Source organism: Penicillium maclennaniae (assembly GCF_028827695.1).
Source record: "Penicillium maclennaniae strain IBT 15551 chromosome Unknown utg000008l:1.0-3552695.0:1.0-3555053.0, whole genome shotgun sequence".
Lineage (NCBI taxonomy): Eukaryota > Fungi > Ascomycota > Eurotiomycetes > Eurotiales > Aspergillaceae > Penicillium > Penicillium maclennaniae.
Window position 1 is genome coordinate 2,315,758 of NW_026623220.1, and position 25,712 is coordinate 2,341,469.

Below are 25,712 nucleotides of genomic sequence, written 5' to 3' on the forward strand. Positions count from 1 at the left end.
TACGAACAAATCGCTCGAGAGGATGTATTGGTAAGTCTTTCTCGGGCTCTACATACTGTCTTGATAAAAGTCGATTTCAAGGCAATGTCCTGTATTTTTCACAAGTGCCTGTATGTGTAGGGCAACGGCGCCATAATAGTGGGCATCGTAGTCTTTTTGCTGTGTCTGAAACTGTGGCGTTGCTTCTAGCCTCTGGACGTGCACCATGAGGCGAGGTCTCGAATGGGGAAGAACAACCAATCTGTCCCAGCAGCATCGGTAATCATCCCATTCGTTTCTCTTAGAGAAGCTGCATTAACGAGGCAAATCAGCCATTTCGGGCATAGCCATTCCAGCCACGGATCGGGCCGAAAGGGCTGGCGCCAGCGAACCAGCTAGCTTCAAAGTCCTCGGTACGCGTAACCCTGCCAAATTTCGGCGATTCCCACCATGCGTGGAGTCTCAGACCGAGACTTGACACGTTCTATCTGAACAGTCTTTGAGCCACTTTTGGGGCTATCTTCAGGCTGAGTCCATCGTCGAGTCAATGAAAAAGAAAATACGAGCAGGGGGAAAGGTCAGGCGCCCGGGAGCTGATACTTGTTATTCGTAAATGACTTCGTTGACGGCTTTTGTAACTCATCTGTGACAGCTTCCAGTCATTTCACACCGAGAGAGAAGCCCGATAGATGAGGAAGCCAAGGCTCTCGCTCTCGGCATTTCCTACTTCACCTGGGTGAACAGCGGCGCTAATCTCAGGAACTTAAGGCTGGAGCTTAGGGAGCTTGATGATGTTTCAAAAATTTTTAGAGCACTATATATATTCCTCGCTCCTTGAAGTCCAAGTCGATTCGAAGTTTGTCCTATATTCCTTTGAAGAATCAGCCCACGTGATTGGTTCCTTGAATAACACGACTCTTCTACAGCAGAAGATTAGTTTTTATTTGTCTAATTATCACTAGTTAAGTAGGAAGGAGACAGCAGTCACCAAGTGCTGTCCAGGGAATCGAACCCATTGCTAGCCGCTCCCCTAAGATGACTCCTCCAGTATCCCAAACGAAAACAGACAGTAAGAATTGAGAATGAATCGGGCCAAAAAAGAAAACAATCTCTGGTGAGAGATGATACTGACAAGATCACTCATGAGCTATGGTTCAAATTCGCTACCTCAAGGTCAAGGGGCTTCAAAGAGAAAGAGGGCTCATATGTATAGATTCAAAAACTGTGTATTGAGTTTGACCAGAACAGACGCAAGACCAGAGAAAAAACTTAGCAACAGGTACAGTTGCACAAAGAGTATATGCAATTGGATAGGGGACATGCAGGGATCGGCTGAGCCACCCACGCGATTTATTCGACCACCCTCAGCGCTAAAAACCCGAGACTTCAACACAACCACCTTTACGCATCGACAAGGTTCGTAGTCTTCTGTGCCGAATCCTGCTGCGACTCGCCCGAATTGTCCCGGGTGTCCTTATTGGCGACCTTGCGAGCGGAGCGGGCATAGAATTCGTCCAAAACGCGCTTGGGGATACGGTTGAGCAGCTCCTTGGGATAAATACGGAGCAGGTTCCAGGAGATGTCGAGAGACTCAAAGATGCTACGGGCCTCGTAGGGGGACTGGCTGATGAAGGTTTTCTCGAACTTCTCGAGGAACTCCAAGGAGAGCTTGTCTTCGGAGGAGAGGGCCTCCTCACCGACGACAGCCTTCATGGCGGCTGTTTGGGAAGAATCCGTTAGAACGGGGATGAAATTGAAATTGCGGAAAAGAACTTACCGGCGTCACGACCAATGGCGTACTTGGCGTACAGCTGATTAGACACATCGGAGTGGTCCTTACGAGTGCGGCCCTCACCAATAGCGGACTTCATCAGACGGGACAGCGAAGGCAGCACATTAATAGGAGGGTAGACACCCTTGTTAGCGAGTTGACGATCAATGAAAATTTGACCCTCGGTGATGTAACCAGTCAAGTCGGGGATAGGGTGAGTGATATCTTAAAAAAAAAACTGGTCAGTCACCTAGTCAAGAGCTCTGGATCGGAGGTCTCTTACCATCGTTGGGCATGGTCAAAATGGGAATCTGAGTGATGGAACCGTTACGGCCCTCAACACGACCAGCACGCTCGTAGATGGTGGACAAATCCGTGTACATGTAACCAGGGTAACCACGACGACCGGGGACTTCTTCACGAGCGGCGGAAACTTCACGCAAAGCATCACAGTATGCCGATAGATCTGTCATGATAACCAGGACGTGCTTCTCAAGCTGGTAGGCGTAGTATTCGGCGGTGGTCAAGGCCAGACGAGGAGTAATAATACGCTCAATGGTGGGATCATTGGCCAAGTTCAGGAACAGAGTGACACGCTCCATACTACCGTTCTCCTCGAAATCACGAGTGAAGAATCGAGCAGTCTCCATGTTGACACCCATTGCAGCGAAAACAATAGAGAAGTTCTCCTCGTGACCGTCGTGGACGTCCTTGGTAGGCTTGTTGACCAAACTGGCTTGACGACAAATCTGAGCAGCGATTTCGTTGTGAGGAAGACCGGCGGCAGAGAAGATAGGAATCTTCTGTCCACGGGCAATGGAGTTCATAGTATCAATGGCGGAGATACCGGTGGAGATCATCTCCTCAGGGTAGACCTAGGTAATCCATCAGTTCACACGACTCCACATATAAGATCAGCGGCGCATACTCGCGAGTAGGGGTTAATAGGCTGTCCGTTGATGTCCAAGTAGTCTTCAGCCATGACCTTAGGACCCTTATCAATAGCACGTCCAGAACCATCGAAAACACGTCCCAGCATGTCCTCGGACACACCAAGCTTCAAGCTGTGGCCGCTGAACTCGACTTTGGTCTAAACCTCAAGGTCAGCGAAACAATAATCACATATTCTCCATTGCTGAAAAACGATACCTTCTTCACATCGATACCGGAAGTACCTTCAAAAACCTATGGAACGTGCGTGTTAACACCATCGCATTGGGGGCATTGGAGAGGCACCGGTCTCGGTCGTACCTGCACGACGGCTCTGCTTCCTACAATACGAATAATAATTGTCAGCAATCCATTCAGTAAATCTCTAGTGGCAAATGCAGCGGCATAGCATTCGGGAAAGCTTACCTCTGGCCTCCAGGACCTGACCAGAACGCTCCGTGCCATCAGGCAGCGTCAGGGACACAATTTCATTGTATCGGGGGAACTTGACCTATGTTGCAACAGAATTTATCAATAAAAGGCATCTTCTCTAGTGTGGGTCTGTGTCCGGGACTCACATTGTCAAGGACGACCAGCGGTCCGTTAATGCCTCCGATGGTGTTATAGCGGATGCGGGGCTTGATGCTGGTCATCCGGGGATCGACGAACTCGGCCATAGCGGGCGAAACGGGTCCTCCACGGTCGCAACGCAGAATAGAGAAGGTCGTTGGGAGGAGAGCAATGTGGGATGAGCCGGGGGTTGGCTAAGCTGTCCGGACGCTGGAGCTCGGGCGGTGACGTGGCACGTGATGGATTACGACTCGGCCTATGGAGTCTGGGCTTTTGGACGCTCTTCGCTCTCTGAGACCATTAAATTAGTTGATCATTGACTCTTATTGCATAGGATACGGTGTCATTTGAGAGGGTATAGTCCTTTTCAGGATGAAGCAGCCAAAGCCTGAAAATTTCATTCCTGGTTGTTGGGAACTACAGAATGGAATAGTGGAGACATAATGATATTTTGAGAATGCTGTGCAAGAACAAAGAGAAAGCGCAAGAGGCTCGATTTGCGGTGCTACTCTAGAAGTAGATTCACCGTATTACAGGCGAATGGCGGGAGATATCACAGAAGAGTACAAGAAAAAAGCCAATGAAACAGGGTCTATCGACCGTCGAGAAAGGGTATCAAATAAGTTGAGAACAAAGAGTCTAAGAGTATCGTGATTCCGTTCAAGCCCGTGTCGCCGGAAAAGAAAAAAATAGAGACCTCGCGATGCTTTTAAGAATATGCAGTTGTAAGGAATTTGGATGCGCAATGATATAGCGACATGGACCAATTTTAATCCACTTTGGCGTCGATTAGACTCTTGGGAGTTGGGAGGTTGTTGGACAGGCGAAGTTTTGATGCTGGGGATCCCTTAGATGGGAGACGCTTGAGTTTGCGGCGTGCGACCATCACCGGGACAGAAGAGTTAGATAGCAAGTAGTTGGAGAAGGAACCGAGAAGAACACTGCGAGTTGTGAGCTGTTAGAACATTGAATGGATGTATGAACCTCTTGACTCACCCTTTCAAAGCACTCTGGCCACGAGCTCCAACTACCACCATCGTGGGTTCAAGCTCATCAATCTAGAACAAGGTTAACCATGAATGCCTTGCGATGGACCAGACACGGCATAACTTACAGCTTCGGTGACCATGAGCTTGGGGCTCTTGCAGTGAATCACCTCCACAGCAATGCGAACTTGAAGAAGGGTCTTGCGCAGCAGGTGAATGCAGGTTTTGGAAATGGACTCGGCAGCTCTGACCCGCTCTGCCTCTGCTATAGGAGAAGCACGAGAGTCGGCAGAGCTTGACTTACTGACAGCCACTGGTCCCAGTCGGCCCAGGAGATTGCGGGATCCGACATTATGGCCCTGGCTGACTTCCTTCGTTTGGGAGCCAACAACGGCATTGGCGTCTTTCATGGCCTTGGCTCCCTCGCCAACCTGCACCGAGGAGATATTGGCGTCCTCGTGCATGGCGTAAATGGCATACAATGTATCTCCATTTCGAAGAACTGCACCGATGGTCCATTCGAGAGCGTACACTGATTCTTCACTCAGGTCAAGTGCTACCAGATACTTCCGCTGACGGCGGCGACCGCCGTCTGCTTCCTCCTGCATGCTTGCGAAGTTCTCGCGGACGATCGTCCGGATGGATCGGTTAGGAACACGGTTGTCGATGGTAGACATGAAAATACTCAATTGTTGGGCTTTGTGAACATCCTCCTTCTCGGCCTCATCTTCTGATCCATAGGGAGTGCCAGCAGCAGACTGTGAGTGCGGGGTTGGGATATCGAAGCTCGTCTGGGGGTGAATGACGGACTTCAAGGCCGACTTTCGGGGCTTCTTATCCTTCTCCTGGAAGCTGACGTTTTTGGTTGGTTTTTCTACCTGAAGGTTAGTAGAGATCGCATGGGGTACAGGGGTGACACGAACTGTCGTCTGGTGGTGGGGATTTGTGTTCCTTTGGTTTAATAAAGTCGCTGGGAGTGATGGAGCTGATGTCTGCGTCCTTCTTTCTCCGACCCCTCCACTGACCCAATCCAACGTTGTCATCCTCGCTGAAGGATTTATCACTGTCCTCGTCGCTACTTTCGATCATATTCTTGTCACGATCAAATACGTCCTTAGCCAAGCGTACGCCAGCTTCCTCGTGGTCGACGGGCTTCACGTAATCCGGGAGACGACCAGAAGGCTTGGACAGGAGTCCATCAGACTGGTTGTCAGAATCTTCCATATTGAGTGCTTTTCCTTTTTCAGTGTTGCTGGAAATTGGTTTCGGGGCAGATTGTTGTAGACGAGTGGAAGGGGAGGTTGAACGACCAGCTGCCGATGAAGAGGGAGTCCTAGAGTCCAATGAAGAGCCACGTCGTGTTGAGCTTCCACTCGAGTCTCTTCCACGTGAGAAACTCCGGGGAAACAATCTCGATTCCAAGCCGGACATCATAGCCGCCATCCCACGCTTCCCTTGAATTTTATCCCGTGATTGTCTCTTCGACCCCACCTGCTCAATCGAGACCTCCGACGTTGTATCGTTATCTTTGTCCATGCCCGGCTGTGTTAACACTCGATGGACCTCCTTGCGATCAAATTGGTGGGACGATCTCCGAGGGGTGTCGTCGGAGTCAGATTTGGGTCTTTCCGGAGAACTCGGAGCAGAGGCCATGACAGAAGAGCTGATGCGCAGCGGCGAAGATACCAAGGGTTCGACCGGACTACGACTCCCACCTCTCAGAGGTTTCTTAGTCCCGCCGAGACCAGCGCCCGCACTCCTTGCAGACTGCGGGGTGCTCAACAGGTTCTGTACTGCGCGACCGAGGCTTGAGGGTTTCTGGCCCTTGGCGGATGGATTGGATGGTCGGTGTGTGTTGAGCTCTGCTGGATCAGGAAGTCTAGGGGAGATGCGACCAGTGTGGTACGACATCGCGTGTGGTTCCGCCTCCGGCCTGACCTGCTGTGGGGAACTTAGCCGCTTAGCCAACGAGGTGAATCCAGGCGGAATGTGGAGCAGATCGCCAACTTTATGACGATTATGCACTCCGCAAGGGTCATTCGATGATTCCGTGTCACTGCGCCTCGTCAGTTATGGTTCCAAAACAAGGCTGTTGAGTACTGACAGATGCTGCGCAGATATATGGTACTGGGGGCATTCACGCAGACTAAGCTCTGCTCAATGCAAACCATGAAGAGGAAACCATGGAGGTATTATATTGATGCGAGAACCAGGGAAGGTGCCTAAGGTGAGGCTTCCTTTTACAGATCGGCAAGGCTGCGAGGCTGCTCCTTCATCTGGATGGGGCTGTACGGCTATGTTTCGTGAACATCACGCCAACAGCTACAGTCACAACTACGGATAGCTCATATGCAGCGTGCATGAGCGGGGGACGTCGCTGTTCGTCACATTGCAGCTCAGGGCTGTTTTACCATTTGTGAAAGCTGCACATCTGCCCATACACGTGGCAGAGCTGCCTTCTGCAATTGACAATAAGATCAGAACAATATCGCAATCAAGACTGGGTATTGAGAAATAAAATCTAACTTATTCAAACCAGATTGCCAAGCAAAAAACACACGTATGAAAATGTAGAGCGAGAAAAAAAAAGAAAGGAGATATGATGTTATCAACCGGCCCAGATGCAATCTCAGACAAAACTCCCAGCTCCAAGCCCACAAAAAAAAGACAGCGCCTCATAAATGACAATACAGATCATCAGTGCAAGGGAACATCAAGCCATGGCTTGCATTACACCTTTGATCCCTTCTTGGACTTCGTCTTGGTATCCTTGGACTTCTTGCGAGCACCAACGGCAGCAAATGCCTCCTCCGGAGGCTCATCGACTGCACCGCGCTTTTTGCCCTTGGCACCATATTTTTCCTCCAGATGTGCCATGAAACCCTGTCCACGATCCTGCTGTCTCTTGCTGATCATAGCAAGCAGATCATCCTCGCCGACCGTAGGGCCCTTAGATGTTTTCGAGGAAGCAGCCGCTTTCTTCTTCTTGTCAGCTTCAATCTTCTTAGCATGTTTCTCGGCTTGCTTGGCTTCTTTTTGTGCGCTCTTGATCCGTGCCTTTTTAGCTTCCTCGGTCTCATCCACATATTTCGCGAAAGCCTCAACCTCCCCTCGGCAATAGCTTTGTCGATAATCGCGCGGAATCGAACGTCATCATCCAGGACATTGGAGAGCATCACGGATTCATAAATGTGATCCATACTACCTTCGAACTTCTGATAGGCCTCCAAAAGATCCTGCTTCTCCTCATCGGAGCTCTGGTATTTCTTTTGGAAATCGGATATCGCGCGTGTATCCAGCATAGCAGACAGCTGTTCGCGGTAGAAGTCCATCCAATCGAAGTCTTCATCGTCGAGCGACTCCTCTGTGCGGCCGGTACGATCGTAGGTCTTTCGACGGCGCTCATCGGACAGAACGGCGTATGCGAGGGCAATTCGTTGGAACTTGGCGTTGGCTTCTTCTCTGGCTTCCTCACTGACTTTGTCTATGGCAATCTATCAGCATTGATTGAAGCAGTGTTATGGCTTTGACGTCTTACCAGGGTGGTTCTTCAGAGCATTTTTCTTGTATGCTGATTTGACTGCTTCGGGTGTCGCATCCGATTTGACGCCCAAAATCTCGTAAAGATCCTCTTCTACTGAGGGAGGGTGCTCAGGAATATCGTCGGTCTTTGAGCCCCTTGCCATTTTGGATAAATTGAAGCCGCTTAGTTTGATGAAACGAAAGTAGTGGCGATATGCGGAATTGAGGTGTCGCAGCTCGCAAAACAGCGCGGACCGAACAACGCGAAAACCAACGCGCCTGGCTGCGTCATTGTTCTGCTGCTGCTCCCCGCTTTCACCTCGACTTGCGTTTCAACTTCCACTCTCGCCAGCTTCATATCCGAGCTTGAAATCCGGTCCAAGCCGAGCTGTTCATATTTGATCTCAATTCACAAGATCTGGTTCATCTACGACATCTATAAAAATATTGCTTTCCCGCCACCGAAAACGAGCTACACCCTACCCCCACCATGTCAACCACTTCCCCTCACAACGCCTATATGCAGAAATGCATCTCCCTCGCGGAGCAATCACCTCCCGACCGACAAATTTTCGCGTTGGCGCAATTCTCCTCTCCCGTAAAGACGGCGATGTCTCTGGCATCGACGACAGGAACCTCTCCACCGGTTACACAATGGAATTAGCAGGAAACACGCATGCCGAACAATGCTGCCTCTCGAACTACGCCGCCGTGCACAGAGTTCCCGACGATGAAGTATCCACCGTACTCCCCGTTGAAGCGGGCCGGAAACTCATCATGTATGTGTCGATGGAGCCATGCGGGAAGCGACTTTCAGGGAACGCGCCGTGCGTGCAGCGCATCACGAAGACGCGAGAGGGTGGTCGGGAGGGAATCCAGAAGGTTTATTTCGGAGTCAAAGAGCCTGGAACTTTTGTGGGAGAGTCGGAGGGGTGTAAGATGTTGACTGCCGCGGGGATTGAGTGGGAACATGTGGCCGGGTTTGAGAGGGAAATTCTGTCGGTTGCATTTGCTGGACATGAGAATGCGGAGGCGAAGGTGAAGGCTGCGCTGGGTGAGCAGGGGACCAATGTTGATGATATTAGTGGAGAGGAGAGGAAGAAACAAGAAGAGGCTCCCAGGAATCCGAAGAAGAGAATGATGGAGGGGGAAACGATGCTCTATTAACTAAGAGCTGTAAAAATAACCGGATACGTGACTCGAAGTTTTCCTATAGCTTGTAACTGTGTCAATTCGATCTGGATAACCCAAGCGAGAAATCAAATTGTGCCAGTCATGAAGAACGATGCACCGAGACGATTCACGGTCAGGCGCGCGTCTTGTAGCACCACGTGACCCCGCGCTTCATGTGAAGTCGACACCACGGCGTTGCACTCTCCATTAGCACGAACTCGGCAAGACCATCCACCGATGAAAAGATGACCCAATGGAGGCTGCAGATGATGCGGAACCCGTTCTATACCCCGCGTTCTGCTTCAAGGCGTCGCCAACCCACTTCGCCTGGGTGAAGATGGCCGCTTCGGATGTGCATCGACTGAAGAGACCAGAAGGCTTTGGAGGTGGGTTTTGTTCGCCTTTGCTGTTTTCAACCTAGTCTGTCTCTCATTCTTTTTTCTTTCTGGGCGTGTGGGTTGGATCTCTGCATTTTGACCTGAGTCAAGGCTACGGCCAAGGGTATCAACCGTCCTCGGGCCTGAATTTTGACCATTTCTTATGAGGGGTCGTTGCTTTTGATTCGTTCTCAGGTTAACACTGACCACAGGTCAGAAAGTCTTTTTCTATCATAATCACCCTATTCGCTTCGTCTGCATTGCGGGCGTCATCGTGGCTCGGAACGAGATTACTCGGCGCACGATCTTGACATTAGACGATAGCAGCGGCGCAACGTTGGAAATAGTCATCTTACATGCCGATCCAACTGGATTAGTGAAAAATGCGTCTGTCCAGCCACCGAAGAGCGGACTTGAACCCGATGAGGTAGCCCTCAATACCTCGGAGGGGCTACCGGGTATGCAATCCAACCAGACTGTCCATGTTTCGGCTACAGATCGGACCGTTTTGGACATTTCAAGCCTGGTCCCTGGTACCCCGGTGAAATTGAAAGGCACATTGTCAATGTACCGACAGACGATGCAATTGCAGTTAGAACGGTTCGTTCTAGTTCCCGACACGAATGCCGAAATGCAGTTCGTGGATGAGCGCGTGCGGTTCCTCGTCGATGTGCTTTCTGTGCCGTGGATTTTACTCGAGGAAGAGATTGAGCAATTGAGGTTAGAAGCTGAGCAGGGAGATATCAAGGCCTTGGAAGAGAGGAAACGTGCTGCGAGGAGGACTAAGAGGCGGATGGAACGGGAGGAGAGAGACCAACGACATATTCAGAAGCGTTATGAGAGGGAGGAGAAGAGAAGGGCGAAAGAGGCGTGCGTTTGTAAAGAGGATGGAGCGAGACTCATGCATGATATTCGGCGGAAGAGAGAGTATTCAGAAACCTAAGATCGGCGACACTCAGTTTCGAGGACTAGTAGATAGACGAAGTTGATTATGGGTGAAATCAGATCGAGAAACTTTTGCAGGCTAGAAACGATATGTAATTGAAACTTTGAACAGTCGGACATGAGACATCATCATTCGTCAAACAAGGAGCACTTTGAGGTATCTTCATGCCATACAGAACGCCGAGCTAGGTAAATACAACACTCCAGAGCGCGAATGCCAAAAATACAAACCCATCAATCAGTGATAATACTTCGGGCCACCACCTTGTCCACCCAACATGCCGCGGTAGTACTCGTCCTCAGGGGCGGCCCGGCTGCTCCGGTGTGATTTGGTATCTCTGTACCTCCGACTATCTTCCTCGGGTAGCATCGAAGTCGGCTCCATGTACAAGTCTTGAGCAGACACCCCGTTGTATTGGGAGCACGGTCACGATCCAACAAATCACTTTCCGAGTGTCGATACTCGTGACCCATGCCCCGGGACGAGCTGCGCGAGCCCCTGGAGAACCGACGAGCAGGAGCCGGGCCAGATCCAGAACGAGAAGAGTACATGGAGTCGAACTTGTCTGACGTTCTTGGGATATCGGGTGGCCGGCTTGTGATAGAGTCCGTTCGGCTGCGAGTATGGCCCGATTCTGTTTTATGGCTTGGCTCGTCATATTTCTTACCGCCCCCTGGCTGAGCGGAATAGGGTTTTCTTTCGCGTTCAATGGGAGCTGGAGGGATTGGTTCGTCTTCGTCATCGATCACCACTGACGAGGACGAGGCCGAGGGCGGTGGTCGTCCACGCTCATATGATCGGGCTCGTTCGCTGGACGAGGGGACGGAGGAGGGCGAAAGTTTCCTCGAGCGCTCAGCCTGCGAACGCTCTTCCTCGGTAATTGGGGGGAGATCGACACCGCAGTGTTTCATAATATACTCCTCGATCTCCTCTCTCAGGCTGATATCTGCGAACTCAGGGAAGAGCCGACGCGGAATCTCCTTCGGGAAACGCTCTTTCTTGTCGTCGGGGTTGCTGATGGGCATATTGAGCACTGCCTTTTGCAAGCGCTCATATTCGCGTTCCGGGTGCGCCTGGATCATCAAAGTGGCCCAAAGCTCAAATCCCTGGGGAGTCAAGCCTGGAATATCTGGACGTTCCTTGAGATCTTCGGTTTGAACGAGGTGGTGCTGCGCCTTGACATCACGGAAGAGCCTAGAAATCGAGGATGTGCGGTCATCGAAAATGTCTAAGCGTTACATGTCAGAAGGATTCTCATTTGCAGTTCATCCAGTTCCACTAACCTTGCCATGGATAAGGGTCCCACGACACATCCGTATCCGCATAAAACTTCTGCAACTTGTCCGGGACAATCACAAGAGTGTTGCCGGGAGGATAATCCTCAATCTGAGCCAAGAAGTATATGTTAGCCACGTATGCGAGGAAAACCCCATTTTTATGGCCTGGATCTTACCAAGTGCATTGCAACTCCGCGCAAGAATTGGCCAAGCCTTTTTGTCGGCTTTCCATTCTCAAACAACTTCCCCCAAATTTTCTCGAGTGTGGTCATTTCCATAGCCGTCGCATCGCGCGATGGAGGCTGGGAACGGGTGACATCCGCTTTCTGACTACCGTGACTGGAGATGGAGTCACGTCTGCGAGGAAGCGGATCTGGAGTCGGCTTAGGGTTTGGTCGGGAGTCACCTGAATAGCCCGAGTGAGCGGGGAATGTTGATGGGTCATAGCTGTTCGACATGGGGTTGGGAGTTGGCAGCGATCCGCTTCTCTGCGCGCTCGGGGGGGGATTCTGAATGCGGTCGAGGCGGATATTCCGTTGCTGAGAATGGGGGCTGTTGCGACTGTGATCGCGGAGGGGGCACAGATGCGGGGGAGGGTGCGGACCCTTGTATGTTATCCAGACCAGATGCTTTCAGCTGTTGGATGACGGTCGCTGTAATCTGCGATAAGACATCGGGGGATAGATAGGAAGGTGAAGAGACATTGTTGTGGACGGCAGAGCTGACGGCGTCGTTGAGGTTCTCGGTGCTTTGCGCATATGGGGATTGAGAATACGGCTCCATATTTGGGGCTACCGAGGTGGCCGGCATCTGAGGTTGCGGCATATCGATCCGATCGGGCTCATGATGGAATGGGTACGGAGGCGTGGGTGAGTAGCCATGAGAGTCAGGATCGGCGTTCATGTTGCCCATCTGATAGGGATTGGGACCTTGATGATACTGGTCGTAGGTCATGGTTGGGCCGAGAGATGAGCTACGGGTTGGCTCTACTCTCTCTGCCTCGATATTTCGAAGTTGCCCAAGCGAATGTCTATCAGAGAGGAGGAAGTTGGACAAGGCAGAGAAATTGTGAGAGGATGAGGGGCTGTGGGGAAAGTGGCGATCCCAAACACTGGCGTCACTGATTTCGGCCAACCTTTTGGGGGGCGACAAAAATAGTACAGGGAGTACAGAGAGGATAGAGTGAACAGCGTGAACAAAGAATCTTTGAAGGCTCCGCAAATATCGAGAGAATCGAATGTATAGAGAGTAGAGAGGGTTAGGGAGGGTTAGAGAGAGCACCAAGAGCACCAAGACGCACCCGAGACTCGAGAACACGACGAGGGGTAAGGCATATCCGACGTCACAGCCATTCCTCTCCTCGTGGTGTGGCACTTTTTTAATCTATTAAGGTGCCACAGGGCCGCGCTATCAGGTTGTCATATCACATCTCCGGCGTCATGATCGTCATTTGAATCTACGGGCCATCGCTCTCTTACACTGCAGCGATTCCCATTCCCCGCCTATCAGAGTTGTGAAAGCCACGTTTCGCATCTTATGCAGCAAGTCAGTCATGCAAGGAGGTCGATCCCAGCAGTTGGCAGAACGTTGACGGGATGGTGCCGGATCCGGATTCGATGTACACGAATATATTGTTCGTGCAGCCTATTCCATCATCTCACACTATCGAAAGTAATCACCATTAGTGAAAATGCTGGCCGAAGTTTGCGCGTAGGGTTTAGTCGCCGGGTGGCGAGAAGGGAGACGCTATTGAAACATTTCGTTCTCTTAGCGTGAATCCATTTATTTTTGGAAGTAGGTGTTAGGTACATAGTCTCAGATAGTTCAGCTTGTCTGAACCATCTAAACATAGCTAGTTCCATGGAAACGTGAACTGGGAAAGGTGGGCGCGCGGAGGCGGAACCGATTGAGGTCATGGGATCGAACCATGGAACATCCTCCCTGTGCCAGTTGCCGCCTCTGACATGTCTCGGCCCAAGAAGCTATGGAGAATCGGCCTACGTAAGCAGTTGCAGCTGAACTAGGTAGATGCTCCAGTGATTTGCAGAATCCTTCCCATCTTTCCTGACATTCTGTCGGCGCATAATATTTCTAGATCTCTTCCCAAAGCCTTCCGGCAAAACGAGGGTTGTTGGCGGGGAGTAGAAGGGTTCGACCACAAGGATAGGATTCTAAGGTACCTTGACGATATGATTTTGTTCAAAATGAATTTTACATTCCAGATGAAGATCTAGAATAAGTCAAAGGTCCGTCGTAGCATGCCCCTCGGCAAAGATGCCCGCCGTTCCCCAGATCACAGAAAGGTTGTCTTGTGCAAACTTCACCGCTTGACTCGTTTATGTTCCTCCTGCAGGAATGCGACTCACTTAGCGGGATGCTTGATTTAGTGCTTTATAGTATCATCAATAAATCCCCAAATATCGCCACATGCGAATACACTTGCCAACTCATCTTCTGAGCAGAATCACTCTGTTGATGGGTCATCAAGGTCGTGTGACTGCCATTATCCTGAGAGTGTAGAATGTGCAGGCACAGATTCATTATATCCTCAATGCAGGAGGGGGCTTGCTCAGGGATCGCAGATCATACCCTAGTTCTCATCGACCCAACTGTTGATCCCTTCAATCACTGCTAAAGTAGAAAAGGGCTCCGGGATCCTGAGAATGAGTTGCATCCGGTTTTGCTCTTATTGAGACGCGACGATGAGGGGGGCCATTTCCCATGGACCGATTCATGCATCGCTAAAATACCTAAGCAGTCTTTAGCATTTGTCGCTAGTCCAGGGAACTCGTAAAGCAGACAATTTTGAGTATACCCATTGGCTGACCTTGCTTGACCTGGACCTTCAAAACCCCGGCTGCAGGCCTCGGCAACCCACGGCATCAACACTTGCGCTCCTCGAGTCACTTGCAGTCACCGGTCTAGTGAAATAGGGACTTTAGACTACCTGCCCAATTTTAATTGAGACGAAGCACGTTTGAATTGTGCAGTGCACAACACACCTTGCACTTAGCCCCGAGAACCCCGTTAACACATATTTCTTTAGCGAGGGGGAGCGGGGATATTTCAGATACCTGGAACTTGTTGGTTCTTCTAGGGAAATGGATACCAACACAGCCTCGACGCCCTCCTGGAGGCTTCCACTAACTGTCTAGACGTGAAATTTCAAACACTGCCCGGCGAGGCTCCGCTGGGTAGTGTGAGAAATAGGACGGAGAAAATGCCTGAGTTTCAACCATCTGTGGCTCAACCGGAAGCCTACGTGGAGAGGAGACATGCAATGAATTCGGTATCTGCTTAACAGTAGAAACGCATTCGCTGGCGCCCCAAGCCAAACAAATCATCTTCTCCAAGCGCCGCACGACTGGCTACTTTAAGAGGACGTTCCAAAATCAGTTTCAATTCAGATTGAAGCAACTCGGCCCCGAACCACGGAGCCTGGCAGGGATGAGTTGAGGCATGGGTTATCCTCGCTTATGCATCAGTTGCTAAGATGCTGGTATAGAGCCTCCAAGTGGAGACCGTAGACTACAGACTAAGACTCTATAATCAACAGACTACCTCAATAAAACACCGAAATGCCGCGCCAGGATCAGAGTCAATTAATAAAACCTCTACGGATCCTGATTGTATCATGTCATGTTTTCCAGTATGCAAGCCCTCCATTGTCTCGAAGTATAAACCAACCCACCAAAGTCAAAGCAAGTGCTGGCTTCGGTGCGACGCCCTCCCCCCAAAGGAAATGATGATTTTCGCACGGCTAGCCGAGCAACAAAGGAACAAGCTCCCACTCTACGCCCTAATGCACGCCAGAGACACGGGATATGGCAAACCCAAACCTAGAATGTCCACCGGGAGGGAGATTATTGGTCAACAGAGACGGAGTCCGGGAATGACAGACTTCCAGAAAATTCCCGAGCTCGTCGATTAGGGGCTGACACGCGAAACTTGTCGGAAGTAGACTAGCCATGGTCATAGCATGCTCGATATAGATGGATGAATGTGCCAAGCGGCGCAGTCAAGAGGCCGCACATCCTTCGGGCATATCTCCATAGGACTAGGGTTGCGACCTTCCAGAAACGCTAAAGCGTCGAATAGAAGATAGGGTTCCTCTAGTGACGGTGGGCCACTACCCCAGGGGTGACCCGGTTTCCCGAGCATGAATTTAGTGCCTCCTGCTGTTACCCGGACACTGGATGTCATCAGCGTTGAATCTCGCATGATCTGTGGGCCGATCGTGTAGGTGAAAAGGGGTAAATTTTTGCCACTTTGATACGTTGATGACACTCTCTGACGCATCCAGTGTCCAGAGTAAAGGGGACCCCTGTTATGTTCGGCGTCCATAGTGGGGTCAATGTTAGCTCTGGTGTCGTCGGAAGGGTTCCTACCGGCCAAGGAGTCTGATCATGACGAATGGCTGGTGGAAATTTGGAGGCATTTTCCCATTTTCCCGTTTTCTCATTTTCGAAAAAAAAAAGGCGGAGCCAGGGCTGTGGGATGGGCCCTGGGGATAACGGGAAATGGAGCCAAAAGTGCAAAAGGCCCAGAGGGGCGTGTGTGTGCACCTTGCGCCCCTCTACTGTACACTTTCAATGCCTTTTTTGATATCATCGGTTGATGTTTAGGACCCGAATTTTTTGTTTGGCGAGCTTCGTAGTGCCCTAATGGCCTAGTGCCCTGGTGGTACGATCGTATTTGCTGACCTTCTCGAAGAGCGAAGGAAGAGCCGGCGCGCGCCGGCACTTTGGCAACGGTCTGATAGTTCGACCCCTCTGACAAATGGTCGGTGGCAAGAAAGGGGGGCGATCCTCCCATGCTCAACACTACACATGGCCGCGGCCCTCTCGGGTAGGAGGGACGGGCCTGGATGAGGCCCACGCGGTGGAGAATCCGTCATCCCCCGAGTGCACCAGCCTTCAACTAAGTACTGTACATTAGCAAGCCTCCCGGTCCACAATGCCTGGAAGCTCTCAAATTGAATGACGGCGTAGACCAGGAGGCGAAGGCCCCAGTGAATCATCCGAGTCCACTCCGTGCTTTTCCAGGACGGCGCGAGCCTCTGCACCAATGGTATTGTTGGCGCGTAGTCGGCTCCATAGCACTATGGTCTTTTGCTGCTTCTTATTGGTATAACGCAGGTTATGGTACCCAGTACCCGCGAAGCACTCTCCACTGTGCAGACAAAATGCATGAAAGGGTTGCTGCGGAGGCGCGTACTCCATCGGTATTGTGTACTCCGTGTACGGAGAACACACCGTGTACGGACACTCGACGCGTTGTTGTTCCTGTGATGATGCCCAAGCTTCTTGTCCACTCCTGGACAGAGTCTCATTGGACTCTTGCTTACTCGAGTATGAATGCGGGCTCCACTGGTAATTAATGGGATGCTCGGTAACTTCTTTGTACGGGCCATGTTCCACTTCAAGAGACTCGGTCTCTCAGATCGGGGGGAGAAAAGGGGGGTGAACGCCGTCTCCTGCTCCTGTGTACTCATTGCATCAGATGTAGAGATGCATGGTAAGCTGAAGATGAGTTACAAATACCGATCCGACTCGAGAGGGGGGTGAACGGGAAGGATCTCAAACGGTTCAAACAAAGCAGGGTCAAATCTTGGTACGGGCCAAACGGTTGCCCCAGGGTTCGTCGGGTCTGACAGGTGCGTTCCATCCATGCGTACTGTAGACTCGATGACTCGATTACAGTACTTGATTATTTACACACTCGTATTTTGATCTTCCCGTGGCGTGTAGAATCAGCTCCATCAGCTCCATCTAATCCAAATAACCGGGAGCTCCATCGACCTGATCGACGGTACTAATCATTTGCCATCGAGCCGGGACAGTGGAGAAGGTCCAAGTCAAACACTGACGCGGTACGGGCCCGCGAGTAGGGATCCTGATCGCCCGTCAGGACGAGACTTCGGCACAGGCACGAAACACTAATTAGGGGAGCGATCGGAGATGAGAGGAAATGTACTCAAAGAGAAAAACACCACCGGGTTACTTCCGGTGTTTGAATCCTGCGCCTCTTCCCAATCTGTGAAGGCTGTCCGGACAACCCATGTCCCTATAGTTGCGGTAGTAATAGCGACCCAAGAGGAGGTCGGGCGATGGCATCAAATGGCACCTCAAGCTTACTCTATGGGACCCTATGCGAACGCATCCGTCCATCCGAACCTAATTTGCATCTAGTCACGACCTAGCCATGCTGGGCCCAGTCGGAGTCCTGCACCAGGGAAAGTTCGGATCCATGGAGATCATGTGGCGAGATGCGGTGCCCGGTCAACCAAATTCAATAAGTCAATAAGCCCGAGTGAAACAGGGGGAATGCGTAGAGACCTTGCGACTGAATCCGTAGGACATGACATAACAGGCAGCTGCGCGAGCAGGATTCTCCTTGCTGTCGAATGTCTAGCCCGCTGGGCCTATCAGGAGAACCCGGGGGGAGGTGATGTGTCGGACAACAAAATGATAGATAGGCTCAGCAATGAGATGAGTGGAAATTGAGTCAACGTCATCTATTCATCTATTCTGCCCTTTGGACTTTGACTTTGGACTTTGCGGATCGAGAAGGAGAGTTCCCTGTAAACTAATTCTATGGGGCCGGGAGGGAAGGGCGGGTGCGGCCCAATTTCGCTCGTGAGCGGTGCCGGTCGCCGCCCCAAGAAGGCTACGGTTAGGGCTGCGTGGGCGACCGCTACAGGCCACAATCCATTGTATGCCCAACCTTCCAATTATTAAGGCGCCGTGCAGCTATGTACATGGCAGCAACAAATGATTTCCCCCCTCTCAGAGTCTGGGGAATATGTGAAGTGAATGCCCCCTCTTTTTTTAGGGCGTAAGAAGCGAGTCAATTAGTTTCTTTTGCACTTTTGCACTTTTGCACTTTTGCCTCTTATTTTTGGGTTTGTCTAGAATGGGGCGAACAGTGTCTAGCCCACCAGGCTTAGTGTGTTTAGTGTGTTTACGTTGAGTATTTGTTTACCGTAAGTAAACTTCAGGAACCCGGCTGCCGTTCCCGCTTGCTGCGTACCATTGGTCCGCACGGGAGCTCCCCATAATTCTGCTAAGAAAAACAAAGAAGTGAAATTAATTTAATTTGATGTATTGGGGTGTCTGCGCGGTATATTACCGTCCCATTACTCCTCTGATGTGTTCCTTGTCTCTTCTCATCCCCCCTCCAGGTGCTGCCCTCGTGTCCACGCATTTACCCCCATTTTACATTTTGCGGGTTGCATTTCACATTTCACATCTCACATTTATCATTCGCGCCTCCCCAAGTCTCCCCATTCTGTTCCATCTCTCATCCTTCTACCCACACAATACTCCCGAATTATTGACTCAGGTAACTCTTTCGGGGCCAATTTACCTAAGCCTATTTGGTCTGGTGGACTGATCTGCACCGTCTTAACGTGGTTAATTTACCGTCTCCACGGCCCCGTCTGGGAGGTCAAGCTGTCAGCGCGTCAGGGGTTTCTTCCTCGGCCTCCGATCGACTGTTCCCACACTCAGAACGGGTCCTCTCCTATTCTGGGTGGAATTCCTTTTTATTGCATCGTGCCCGTTCTTTGGGATCCGTGATCTCTTCCCCCCCCCCCCTCTCCCCTCTATACATCCCTATATCCTGCGTCCCAACTATTCCGTCACTCTTTACTCGGCAACCCCCAAATCGTTTATATCCCTTCCCTGCAGATGATGAACATCTGTCCCAATTGAACTCGTCCCTTTGGCTATCGTGGGCAAGCTCGAACCCTCTGTAATGTAAGACTGCTGCATGACGCATCGAGGCCTGGCCACTGACCCTCCATCTTAGATCCCACCGCTCTTCTTCTGCAGGCAGATCTGAAGAGACGCACACCATGACTGTCACATACGACTCTCCCTCAAGGAGAGCCCAAGCCTCAATGGCGACACTCGAAGAACGATTCCAGGTGATGAAGGAAGTTGGTGATGGTAGCTTCGGTAGCGTTGCTGTTGCACGGGTACGCACCGCCGGATCTCATATCGCGCGGCGAGGATCGATGGTACGTAGCTACGTCACCGGTTGACCTGGGCATTCAACTGACTCGAGACCCCAAGGTCGCGATCAAAACGATGAAGAAGACCTTCGACTCATTGCAACCATGCTTGGAGCTCCGTGAGGTTATCTTCCTGCGGACCCTTCCGATTCACCCGCACCTTGTTCCTGCCCTCGACATCTTCCTCGATCCTCTTTCCCGCAAATTGCACATCTGCATGGAGTATATGGACGGCAACTTGTATCAGCTGATGAAGGCCCGTGACCACAAGTACTTCGAAGGCAAGCATGTCAAGAGCATTCTCTTCCAGATTCTCTCTGGATTGGACCACATTCACGCCCACCATTTCTTCCACCGCGACATCAAACCCGAGAACATCCTGGTGTCGACCTCCACTCCCAATGACTCTACCTTCAGCCGCTACTCCAACCTCGTCACTCCTCCCTCGACTCCCCCGACGTACACCGTGAAGATCGCCGACTTTGGTCTCGCTCGCGAGACCCACTCAAAGCAACCGTACACCACCTACGTCTCAACGCGCTGGTACCGCGCCCCGGAAGTGCTTCTTCGTGCCGGAGAGTACTCGGCGCCTGTGGATATGTGGGCCATCGGCGCCATGGCAGTGGAGATCGCTACTCTGAAGCCCTTGTTTCCTGGAGGCAACGAGGTCGACCAGGTTTGGCGTGTCTGCGAGATTATGGGCAGCCCCGGCAACTGGTACAGCAAGTCTGGTGCCAAGATTGGTGGTGGTGAATGGCGCGAAGGTTCGCGATTGGCGCACAAGCTTGGCTTCACATTCCCCAAGATGGCGCCGCACTCTATGGACTCCGTTCTTCCTCCGACGCATTGGCCTGCCGCTCTGAGTGAGCTCGTCACTTGGTGTCTGATGTGGGACCCCAAGGTCCGTCCGACTTCCACCCAGGCGTTGAACCATGAGTACTTCGCGGATGCAGTCGACCCGGTACGACCCAAGTCGTCCACCTCGTCGCGCTTGCTGGGCCGTAAACAATCCGAGAAGAGCTTCAAGTCCACAACTCTTTCCCCTAATGACTCTCCCACTTTGTCTACGAAGCCCTCCTGGTTCCGCCGATCATTGATTGGACGCTCGGAAAGCCCTGTTCCGGGCGTTGAGAATGACAGCCCCGCGAGACCGCCCGTCGTCTCGTACAATACCGTTCCTGAGATCCAGCCGGTCAAGGCTCGTCCCGCGAACATCAAGCGGGCAACCTGGGCCAACGGCGCCCCGATGCCTATTCTCCCTTCTATTCGCCCGGTCTCCTCTCTCCAACTCGGTCACGGCACAGGCCAATGCGACCGTGGCGCACAGCGGAGCGTCCAAATCGTCCCAGTCTGATGCAACCCAAGCAAGCAAAAAGATTGGTCGGCAGCTGTCTGTCAACTCGAACGGCAACCACTATTCCGATGTCCACCGTCAGGAGGCTGAGAGGATCTTGAATGGTTCTGGTAATACCACACCGACTACCAAGGAAAGCTTCTTCTCGCATTTGCGCAAGCGCGCTCGCAGACTTTCTGGCCGCAATCAAGTTGCGACATCGAGTGACGACATTGAAGCCAATGCCGGCTGCATCCCCTGGTCTAACCGCTCCTCGATCGCCCTTGATGGTACTAATGTGCATGAGCCTAAGCCGCATTCTGATCTGAGCGAGCTTGACAAAGCCCTACAGAGTGTGAAGTACACTTTGGATTCCTCGACGCACAATATTCCCGTGCACCTGAACGCAGGTCCCGAGGGAAGCATTATCAAGCGGCAATCGATGCCTACCAGCAATCCAGCCCCCATTTCCAGCCGAACTCGACGTGCGATGCAAATGACCTCCCACCCGGTTCACCGCTATGAAACACCGGAGGAGGAGGACGAGCTGCTCGATGAGGTGCTGCACTCAACACACAAGGCCGCCCGACGCCTGGCACTGACCCAATCGCTGGCTGGCAATCCTACCAGCAGGCTTCACCGGCCAACGGACAACTCACGCGCATTGCCGAGCCCTTACCCTACCCCTTCACCTACGGCCAAAGCTGATGGGTACTTCGAGACACCCGTCAAGCAGGTCACAGCCAAGACGGACGCGAACTCCAACCGCCAATGGCCAACTCCACCTTACGAGGAGTCGGAGTGGAATCACAAAGCATCTACTCACTTCTCTGGATCCAACTACATCTAAACAAAAGCTATACTCTCTCTACGACAACTTTGAAACTTCCCCACCATCACACACTCTCTCGGCCGCGCGAGGCTGCTTTAAAATCTGGCGAAATTACGCAAGAAACGGATACAAACCGAGCTAGGCGTATTGGTTTTCTTTTCTCAAGGTCTGGTCGTTCAGGTTCTGAGTTTTCGGGTCTTCACTTTTCTGCCCTTTGCATATTTTTCTGATCTTTTTCACATTCTCAACATTTTCACCATTCATACCCCCTAAAGGCCTTCGCTAGATGGATCCGGCCTCGCACCCTTGTTTTTATTTCTCTCGGAAAATCCTTGGAGTCCTTTCACTTGTCTGATCGTTTTGAAGGGGCGTTGCACAGAGTCTCTTTGTCACTTTGATACCATCACGCGCAAGCCGCATTTATATCCCAATCCCTTTTACATTGGCATCTACCCATTTTCTATGGAACATGGCGCTCATTTCTTTTGTCTATATACTTGTTCCCCCATTGCACATTATACGGCTACTTGCCGTCCTGTCTATCATTTCCTGTTGACTCCTGCATATTGTTCCAAACTTCATGTTCGCTCTTTCGTGTATAATTTTCACCCCCTACAGGTCTCTGGGCTGGCTGGGCCCAGTCTCCAGATGTAATATAACACAGCTTATGGCTACGCGCTATTTATAAATATATACTGTCATACATAGTTATAAGGTTCTGATTCGACACATAAAATCTTTCCCCGGTAGATCTTTCGTGTGTTATTTGTCAGATTGACACTTGACCTGTCTTAACTCATTGTCAGGCTGAGTTGCAGCGAGTGCCCCGGAACAATGATAATCCGGCGGCCATCAAGATTTCCCAATCGAGCATGCTACTCTTCCACACTTTTCCCTCAATTGCAATTCCCCTCAACATTCGTCTCTAGCTTTTGACTGGGGCCGTGTTTACATCTGACTCCCAGCCTCAGGTCAGGTTGGAAACTTTTCTCCGAACTTCTCGACAGCAGGTTCCCTTCTCCAACATCGAAACTGCCCATTCCAACTCTATCAAGCGACTATCGCAAGTCGCTTTACGATCTCCAAGCCTGAGAACACCTCCGCGCACCAATCATGTCAAACCAAAGGCAGGCTTCATCAGCCTCCCAAACACCTCACCTTTCTCCCGCCGAGCTCTCCTACCTCTACACCTCCCTCTCTCTCCCAGGAAGCCCCATCCGCCCCGATGGCCGCTCACCCACGCAATTTCGGCCCTTAACCGCCGAGACCAACATCCTACCCGGTACAAACGGTAGTGCGCGCATCGGGTTTGCGGACGGCACGCAGGCTATCGTTGGCGTTAAGGCGGAGGTCGAGAGAACGACGCTATCGGCGGATACTCTCGATGCGCGGGAATTCGATCCCAACGATGATCGCGAGAGCCAGGAGGGGTCGGCTGCTGTTTCGGGACATGGATCGTGGGTTCAGATGTCGATTGAGATTCCTGGGTTCCGGGATGACGATGCTTTGCCTGTTTTCTTGTCCGAGATGATGCGCGAGTCGCTGGTTGGTTCAGTTGGCGCCGATGAGAGTGGTATGGCTGGTGGGCTCAAGGGCAGACTGGTCATTAACAAACGGTGGCATTGGCGGTTGTACATTGATGTAAGTGGAAAATCCTTCTCCGTCGCAGGAAACCGCGATAATTGGGTGCTGAACTAATTGCCTCCTGCAGGTCCTGCTTCTTTCTCAACCTCTTTCATATCCTCTCCCGCTTCTTTCTCTAACAACCCATCTCGCTCTTTTGTCCACCAAGCTTCCTAAGCTCAAGTCACAGGGCGAGGAGGATCCTTTCTTCGACGATGACTGGGCTGTTGCGGAGTATCTCTACCCGCGCTCTTCTAGCGCGTTGAAAAAGTCCCCTTCACAACATGTCCGCCCGCCGGTGACACTGCTTGTCATCTCAGTAGGTGACAATGTCATCTTCGACCCCAATCGCGAGGAAATTGCTGTTGCGGACGCCGTGCTTGCTATCTCTGTGACCCGCGGCGAGGGCGAGGGCTTGAAGCTGCTTTCGATCCGTACCATCGACCCTCCATCTCGTCTGACGCAACCTGGTATTCCTAACTCGGAGAACGTGAACATGCTTGGTGCTACGCCTGCCGAGGAGATTGTGCTCACCCAGGCTACCGGCGAAGAAGAGGTATCGGGCGTATGGCGCCCCCGCCGTGGCGGCGTCAAGCGCAGCGTCGTTGCGAACATGGTCCAAACAGTGTTGAAAAAGGGCGGTGTTGGCGAGGAAGTGCTTGAGGGATTAGAGGGCGTTGAAGTGGTATAATTCATATCAACGAGCTTCCTCAAGCTCCGAAAGCAAAGCTCTTATATACCCACAACATACCAGAGAGGGGGATTCATGATCATGTAATACTAGAGTGTTAATGTACACACCAAAATGAGATTTTACTATACATTGCATTGTCCATATCCGCACATCATTCACTTCGAGCTCTCCAGCCTTTAATCCCGTACCCTGTGACAGACAGGGACGGTTATACAAGACTTTCACCAAATTCCAAGCCACTTCTTAACAGGCTTCCTCTTTCCCTCCCAATCCACAAACTCGCCTTCACCCACAGCGACAGGGCTCTGATCATCCACCTCCACCACCTTCCCGTCCTTTCCTTCCTGTGCCTTCTTATCCGACTCATTCGGCTCCTCTAGCCCATGCGCAACACGATACTGCCTCCTCTTCTCCGCATCCTCGATCCTCCGATGTCTCTGCTCCCTCACACGCAGCGAATTATGCTGCACGTCCATCCTCCACACCTGCAAGAATTGCGAAACGGTATCAATAGGATGCGAGAAAAGACCCGACCACGCCGGAAGCAGGTGCGCAAAGGGCGACCTGGCTTTGAAGTTCGTAGAAAAGACAAAGACCGCGAGCGAGGTCAAGATGGACATGGCGATCCATACGTGGATCCAACGACTCGTGAGGAACTTGAACATGACTGTTCCCTCCGGCGGGAACATGTTGGGGTATTGCTTTGTCTTTTGGGCTTCGCGTTGTGCTTCCGTCAGGCGGGGCCCATAATTGATTGGTTGCCCTGTTGGCGAGGTGCGCGCCGCGACCAGGCGGGCTGGATGGGATGGGGGCCGAAACTTGTCTGGTTGGGCTAGGGTGCGGCCTTTGTCGGATTTTTTGGCTGATGCTGGGCTGCTCGAGGTGAAGCAGCGGGCATTGTTGATGGCGCGTTGCTGCTGCTGCAGGGTGCGTAGGGTGCGGGCGGTAGGTAGGCCTCTCGGAAGGAGGAATGGCGGAACGGTTGGGGCTGGCATGGTGGGCAAAATGTCACCAGTCCAGTGTGGTGGTCGCTGATAGCTGGTAGATGATCTGGAGCTTGAGGTTCGGTATGCGCAGTGTTTTTTCCCGAACGGGATTTTCTCGGATATCACGTGACTGCGATTGGAAGTTTCTCGGACTGCGCGAAATGACGCTTGCAGTCTCGGCCTGAGCATGCCACGGCTAAAGGGAACTTTTTAATGAAAACGACCGTAGTACATACGTAGGTCTTTGCTTTTTCTCAGATAGTTGAAGTATTTTCTACATGATTGAAGTCTACATAGTTTTAGGGGTTAGTGTCTTCACAATGCCATTTAAGCAATCCATCTAGGTCCTGAGCCGACCAGCGTTGCGTAGTCAGCATTGGCATCATCATTCAATTGGCGGAAGAAGTGCAGTGACGCAAGTATCAACGGCGGTGGCTCAGGACCCACGGCATCGGATCAGACCCGGTCCTGCGGAGCAGCACGGGCGAATGAAAGTGGATGCATTTCGCATCCGTGGTGGACCGGGAGAGACGCTTCTCCAGTTCTCCAAGGGGTGAAAAGGGACGCGCGGAATAAGAGCGGGATCGGACGATTCTGACTGGCATTGATCAATGGAATCTTGTAGATTGTTAAAGGTGTTCTGGCCCTGTCGATTAACCGGAGGTGAAGCAGGGATGATGATGCATGAGGTCATCA

General features: G+C 51.7%; 9 protein-coding genes across 9 annotated transcripts; 4 read left to right on the top strand and 5 right to left on the bottom strand.

Annotated features, from left to right (window-relative positions):
- Nucleotides 1-1,380: 1,380 nt before the first annotated feature.
- On the bottom strand, nt 1,381-3,357 carry N7477_009848 (H(+)-transporting V1 sector ATPase subunit B; the record flags this gene model as incomplete). Its single annotated transcript, XM_056971509.1, has 8 exons — nt 1,381-1,697; nt 1,757-1,975; nt 2,034-2,625; nt 2,679-2,840; nt 2,900-2,935; nt 3,002-3,021; nt 3,107-3,191; nt 3,259-3,357. The coding sequence occupies 8 exons, from the start codon at nt 3,355-3,357 to the stop codon at nt 1,381-1,383; spliced, it is 1,530 nt and encodes a 509-aa protein (XP_056818488.1).
- Nucleotides 3,358-4,019: 662 nt separating this feature from the next.
- Nucleotides 4,020-5,460, bottom strand: N7477_009849 (universal stress protein family domain protein; the record flags this gene model as incomplete). The annotated part of the gene is made up of 3 exons (XM_056971510.1): nt 4,020-4,205; nt 4,365-5,158; nt 5,262-5,460. The coding sequence occupies 3 exons, from the start codon at nt 5,458-5,460 to the stop codon at nt 4,020-4,022; spliced, it is 1,179 nt and encodes a 392-aa protein (XP_056818489.1).
- A 1,506-nt stretch (nt 5,461-6,966) lies between these two features.
- N7477_009850 (DnaJ domain protein) lies at nt 6,967-7,922 on the bottom strand (the record flags this gene model as incomplete). The annotated part of the gene is made up of 3 exons (XM_056971511.1): nt 6,967-7,279; nt 7,342-7,720; nt 7,775-7,922. 3 exons carry the CDS (start codon nt 7,920-7,922, stop codon nt 6,967-6,969), a joined length of 840 nt encoding a protein of 279 aa, XP_056818490.1.
- Nucleotides 7,923-8,286: 364 nt separating this feature from the next.
- On the top strand, nt 8,287-8,925 carry N7477_009851 (putative DRAP deaminase; the record flags this gene model as incomplete). The annotated part of the gene is made up of 1 exon (XM_056971512.1): nt 8,287-8,925. The coding sequence occupies one exon, from the start codon at nt 8,287-8,289 to the stop codon at nt 8,923-8,925; it is 639 nt and encodes a 212-aa protein (XP_056818491.1).
- Nucleotides 8,926-9,184: 259 nt separating this feature from the next.
- On the top strand, nt 9,185-10,251 carry N7477_009852 (OB-fold domain-containing protein; the record flags this gene model as incomplete). Its single annotated transcript, XM_056971513.1, has 2 exons — nt 9,185-9,317; nt 9,521-10,251. The coding sequence occupies 2 exons, from the start codon at nt 9,185-9,187 to the stop codon at nt 10,249-10,251; spliced, it is 864 nt and encodes a 287-aa protein (XP_056818492.1).
- A 236-nt stretch (nt 10,252-10,487) lies between these two features.
- N7477_009853 (uncharacterized protein) lies at nt 10,488-12,485 on the bottom strand (the record flags this gene model as incomplete). Its single annotated transcript, XM_056971514.1, has 4 exons — nt 10,488-11,482; nt 11,538-11,640; nt 11,708-12,092; nt 12,136-12,485. 4 exons carry the CDS (start codon nt 12,483-12,485, stop codon nt 10,488-10,490), a joined length of 1,833 nt encoding a protein of 610 aa, XP_056818493.1.
- Nucleotides 12,486-19,389: 6,904 nt separating this feature from the next.
- On the top strand, nt 19,390-21,731 carry N7477_009854 (serine/threonine-protein kinase; the record flags this gene model as incomplete). The annotated part of the gene is made up of 3 exons (XM_056971515.1): nt 19,390-19,554; nt 19,610-20,864; nt 20,914-21,731. 3 exons carry the CDS (start codon nt 19,390-19,392, stop codon nt 21,729-21,731), a joined length of 2,238 nt encoding a protein of 745 aa, XP_056818494.1.
- A 1,095-nt stretch (nt 21,732-22,826) lies between these two features.
- Nucleotides 22,827-24,027, top strand: N7477_009855 (exosome non-catalytic core subunit RRP42; the record flags this gene model as incomplete). The annotated part of the gene is made up of 2 exons (XM_056971516.1): nt 22,827-23,354; nt 23,425-24,027. 2 exons carry the CDS (start codon nt 22,827-22,829, stop codon nt 24,025-24,027), a joined length of 1,131 nt encoding a protein of 376 aa, XP_056818495.1.
- A 224-nt stretch (nt 24,028-24,251) lies between these two features.
- On the bottom strand, nt 24,252-25,025 carry N7477_009856 (uncharacterized protein; the record flags this gene model as incomplete). Its single annotated transcript, XM_056971517.1, has 1 exon — nt 24,252-25,025. The coding sequence occupies one exon, from the start codon at nt 25,023-25,025 to the stop codon at nt 24,252-24,254; it is 774 nt and encodes a 257-aa protein (XP_056818496.1).
- Between the last annotated feature and the right edge of the window lie 687 nt (nt 25,026-25,712).